General features: G+C 35.3%; 1 protein-coding gene across 1 annotated transcript in view; it reads left to right on the forward strand.

The window, feature by feature from the left end:
* The window catches only part of VPS54 (VPS54 subunit of GARP complex), a 40678-nt gene that overhangs the window by 33788 nt on the left and 1460 nt on the right, over nt 1-5430 (forward strand). Inside the window, exons 20-23 of the mRNA XM_032213450.1 lie at nt 192-313; nt 896-976; nt 1678-1785; nt 3360-3454. Coding sequence (XP_032069341.1) covers nt 192-313; nt 896-976; nt 1678-1785; nt 3360-3454 — 406 coding nt within the window. The remainder of the gene's footprint in view (nt 1-191; nt 314-895; nt 977-1677; nt 1786-3359; nt 3455-5430) is intronic.

Below are 5430 nucleotides of genomic sequence, written 5' to 3' on the forward strand. Positions count from 1 at the left end.
GGGGTGCCATGAGGGCCAGAACCTGAAGGACAGATTGAAGTACTACTTGTTCAGCACTGGTTAAGTTTGAACAGTTGCTGAATGAGTGTTTGTTAACCAAGACTACTGGTACAGCTGGCATTGAAAAACATCCATAAGTATAAAATGAAATTCTTCTCTTGTGATTTTCCTTTTGTTTCTTCAATTTTTAGCTCTTTCATCACGCTGCCTACAACTTATAGTATACTACATTCCTGTTATCAGGGCTCACTTTGAAGCTCGCCTGCAGCCCAAACAGTTCAGCATGCTTAGGCATTTTGACCATATTACCAAGGTATTTTTCTAATTACTTTCTGACTTAAATGTTCTAAATACAAACCAAAAAAGGAGCATTTGGCTCCTCAAAGTATGTTATGTGCTTCCTAAAAAAGTAGACAGCAATGTCAATTTTTCCAGGTCAGAGTTGTTCTTTTGAACACCCAAATCTTACAGGTCATTATACCCTGTTGCAAATGAGACAATATGTTGTTCTCCTTGGATGGACTTCTATAGCCATTCAAGGATTTAATAAGAAACAGGCTTGTTCACTTTCATCCAGATTTGTTGGACGTGAGAAAAGATTCCCAGATGTTAACAATCCTCCATCAAAAGTAGAGTGCTTGGATGAGCAATCATTTATCTCATTTGTTTAAAATGTGAAAAAAAACAGCTAAGCATTTGAGGAAAAGGCAGTTTCATATACCTTCTATAATAGCTTAAGAATTGTTTTTTGCTTTTTCCAAACTGCAGTTAAAGTGAATAAAAAACCAGTGGGGGCACAAAGAAATCATCTTTAGTTTTATTTTGTGTTTTATAGATATTTATCACAAGGACAAAGTCTTAGATAATATGAATAATGATCATGTTTTTATTCCAGGATTACCATGACCACATAGCAGAAATTTCCACTAAACTTGTAGCCATAATGGATACCTTGTTTGACAAATTGCTTTCCAAGGTAAATAATCTGAGGGTGGGATGATATTGCTTAATTTGTATTAAGTTTCTCATTTTGCTTAGAACTTAAACTGATACTTGAGTTGTATTTTTCCTTCTCTTTTCTTTTGGCATTCTCAATGACATGTGCCAGGAGATACTATTTTAAAAATTATTTTAATACTATATTAAAAATTAATTATCCTTGTAATATTACTTCATGCCAATAAGATAGTTATTCTATGATAGACATAACCTATATATTTCCCACCTAAAACAGAAAAGATAAACCAGTTCTTTCAATATTTGTGGAATAATGGCAGCCACAATACCAGCTTCCTTGGAGCATCACTCATGCCTACAATTTACAGGCTATTCTGATTACACTGTTCTCATGTAAAAGACATGTGTAGGATGTAGTGCACTGATGCCATCCCTTAGAATTATAATCTCTGCTTTTATCCCTCATAGAGTAATGGCACAGCAACTCTAACTCATAGTAAGAGTTCAAGTGGCCCAAACCTCAGCAATGTAGCACTGTTTTTGCATAGGAGCCTGCACAAAGGAAAACAGATTCACAGAGTGAGGTGAATGGAGAAATTACTATAATGATTCTATTCCAATCTTTTCCTCTCACAAATAAGTTGCTAGTCAAAATCCAGAAGAGAAGTTCAGTGACTGACACACACACACCTCCCCCCCCCCCCCCGTTTGTATTTTCAGTATGAAGTGAAAGCTCCGGTACCTTCTATGTGCTTCAGGAATATTTGTAAGCAGATGGCAAAGATGCATGAAGCAATATATGACCTGCTTCCTGAGGAGCAAACACAGGTGAGCCCTTTGCTGCTGAGGAACTGTCATAAATGTTCTCCCAAATGTTTAAGAGATGTAAAATAGGGTCATAGTACACAATATTAATGACATTTTAAATACTGTATTTGACTGTTGGATGATACATAATTCATGTAACAGTAAAAGAGGAAATCAAAATGGGAAGTGCTTTGTCTAATCTGAACAAACCAAGAAAACCTTCAGTTATGAAACTATATGATGGGAAGAAAAAAGGGGTTGATCTTTTTTTTCTGCTTTTTCCAAATATAGTCTTTTGGGGTTCCCTTATCTAAGCTTAATATCTTACTTTAAAACATCTATTTTATTACTCTCTGCATGCTGGTAGATGATTCATTCATACCATGAAAGAAGTAAATTAATTATTAATTTTAATTAAGTTGATATATTATAGCTGTGTGGCGCAGTGGTTAGAATGCAGTACTGAAGGCTACTTCTGCTGACCGCCTCCTGCCTACAATTTGGCAGTTTGAATCTCATCAGGCTTGAGGTTGACTTAGCCTTGCATCCATCCAAAGTCAGTAAAATGAGGACACAGATTGTTGGGGACAACATGCTGACTCTGTAAACCGTTTAGAGAGGGCTGTAAAGCACTGTGAAGCAGTATATAAGTCTAAGTGCTAGTGCTATTGCTATAGCTCATGTGTGTGTGTGAATAGTGACAAAACATTTCTTCTGGTAGCACATAAAGTATTTAAACCTATTCTCATGCTGCTATATCTGATCTTTGGCAAACTTGTTTGTCTAAATAGAAAGAGTAGATTACTAGAAATTGAGTAGATGCAATGTTTCAGATTTGATTCCAAAAAGATCAGATTTGAGCAAGCAGAAACATGAATATAGGACTGCAGTTCTTTAAAGCAATCACATTCCTAGATTCATAGACTGCAGATACACTGCACAATTATAATGCAGTTCCATTAATCTCTTTGTAAGAACAAAAAATAAGCATCTTGTGCTACTATTAATTTTAAACCTTTCTGGATCACTGTTCACTTCATCAGGTGTGTCTGGTCTTAGGTTGAGTGAGGAACAGTGAAGATACACAATTGTTGAGAGAACAAGAAAAAGGGGGGAAAAGGGAGAAAAAGCCGGTGAGCAGAAAGTCAGAATTATAAAATTACTGTAGAGATAAGAGATGGATGTATTTAGATAGTAACCACAAAAACTTACCTCCTGAGAACATTATTTCACCTCAAAAGTAACCCTGACAGGCAAGCTGAAATTCGGTAAAAGGTTCACATTTTTTCTCTATTAAATACAAATAATATAAACCCAAAACAGATTTTTATCAAATTACATGTTTTAATCACTTGTTCAGTGTCAGGCTATTTGCACAACTGATTATTGCTCTGTGATTTCCTAATTATTTCCTTTCCCTTTCCTAAGAACATGAATCATCATCTTTCTCAGTTTCCATTGCAGTAGACTTTTCTCTAGAAACAAGAATGTTTGCTGCTGAAACTACAAATTGATATAGTGACTTAGTTTTTGTGCTAGTTATGGATTCTTCAGAAGAATAATTTCTTACTCTTAACTTTTGTATTATCTTTTAGATGTTATTTTTAAGAATTAATGCAAGTTACAAATTTCACTTAAAGAGACAGTTGGCCCACTTAAATGTAGTCAATGATGGAGGACCTCAAAATGGGTATGTTACAATAAAATTATTTCTTAGTTTGGGGGTAGGTATTTTGTTACAGCATAAAAAGTTAGTATCTTAATTGTATTTCTCCCCCCTTCAATTTTTGCACTAGATTTAATTTACTTAACCACAGACCCATCTTCCCAGGTTCAATAGTTCAAGAAATTCAGTGTTCAAGAAGTTCATAGTTCAAGAAGAACAGTGACAAATGGGAGCAAGTTCAGAGTTGCTGAGACAATGAACTAAACACCTATGAGGAAAGGTTAAAGCATCTAGCTATGTTTTAATCTTAAAGAAAATATATTATGTCAACCTTGAAATAGCTAAAATGTTGTCGCACAAGAGCAGGTAGACTTATTCTCCATTGTCAACCTGTGGTTAAACTTTAAGGAGGTTATTGAATCAGGAGGAACTTCCTGATTGTCAGCCAGAGAATAAGTTGCCACATGATCTAGTGAATTATCCCTTGCTAGAGATCTTCAACCCATGACTGTCCATCTCCAAGTGTAAGACCTTTTAAGAGGATGTGCATATGTGCAGAGTTCTGGGAGGATCTGAATGCTTTCTCCAGGAGTAAAGGGAAAAAAATTATCTACAAAGGACTACGTCCGTTATGCAAAAGGATTTCACCAACACTTCATTTTAAGGGAATAAAGAGGGAGGACGGACTGAGATACACTCAAATATTTGCTCCCACATTAAAGTGGCTCTTCTCCCTCACATGCCATGAAACAAATATTTCCAAGCGCTCTGGTAAAAGAGGCAAATGCCTCACTTTCCCTTGCTACCATTCATATCATGTCGGTACAAAAACAGAGCTCCTATGTTGTTGGGTTGCAATGCGTAATCTGTATTAGTCTATGTGAGAACTAATAAATTTAGGATTGCACCACTGATTGAATTACAACCCTGATTTTATTGCTCTCTCCCTTCTCCCCTCCCTAGTGACGGGAAGGAAGCTGAAAATAAATTTGGATATCACTTCTTAAAATTACAAATAAAATTCTTTATTAATTGGAATACAGTATAGGGAGAGGGAGAAATCAAAGTAGGTCATCAGCTCAGCTGTCATCAGCTCTGCTGATGGTGTAAGTCTATGTGCCATTTCTCAGTCTATTGCAACCTGCCAGAGTTTTAAGCTATGTTGTCTGGAGTAATCTATCTATTCTTTGTAGTAAATAAAAGTCTGTATTCTTTGGACTAGAATTTGGGGCCTTACTGATACTTTCAGCTATATCTCCCATATTCTGTTATGCAGTCTGAAGATGCTGGAGATTGGAAACATCCATCATCTACAGCGGGCGTTTTATGCTCTGCTTGATGGGGTTTTGTGAGACTGGTGTGGTTGGGAGTTCACTCATACAAACCTAATTTTCTATCAATAGAGATTTGCTTCTTAAGGATTCCAAGATAAAAAAAAAATTAAGTAACAGGTCTCACATCTATGTTCATTTTCAACATTGATTATATATTGCTATTTATATTTTACTGATATTATTTCTTCCATAGTTGCAATTAATAAAACATGGGTTTAGGGAGATTTCCTCATTTCCATAGTGTTATAATTTTGTAGTTAAATATTTTCAAACAAATTATACATTTAAATGCACAAATGTATACTTTCAAAAAATGCTAAAACTCATTATTCTGTTGTTTTTTCTGGAGCGTTCCCCCATCTTGAAACCACATGAATAAGCTGAGGTTGGGATCATTTTGCAGTTGATAAAAACTGGATTTGGGTAGAAAAATTAGCCAAGTAATAGTATGAACTCACAACTATTTTCCTTAAAAACTTTCTGGTAAGAACATGTCCAACAGAAGGTGATACTATCTGTTTACTAAGTGCTTTATATTCTGTTACCAGCATAAAACATAAAGATATTAGAACAAATGGTTTAGGTCTCAACATATATTTTAAATGGCATCAGTGTCTACATGGTTTGAAAATGTATTTCCTGAATGTTTATTTCTGTTCTGCATAG

This window comes from Thamnophis elegans, chromosome 3, assembly GCF_009769535.1.
Source record: "Thamnophis elegans isolate rThaEle1 chromosome 3, rThaEle1.pri, whole genome shotgun sequence".
Lineage (NCBI taxonomy): Eukaryota > Metazoa > Chordata > Lepidosauria > Squamata > Colubridae > Thamnophis > Thamnophis elegans.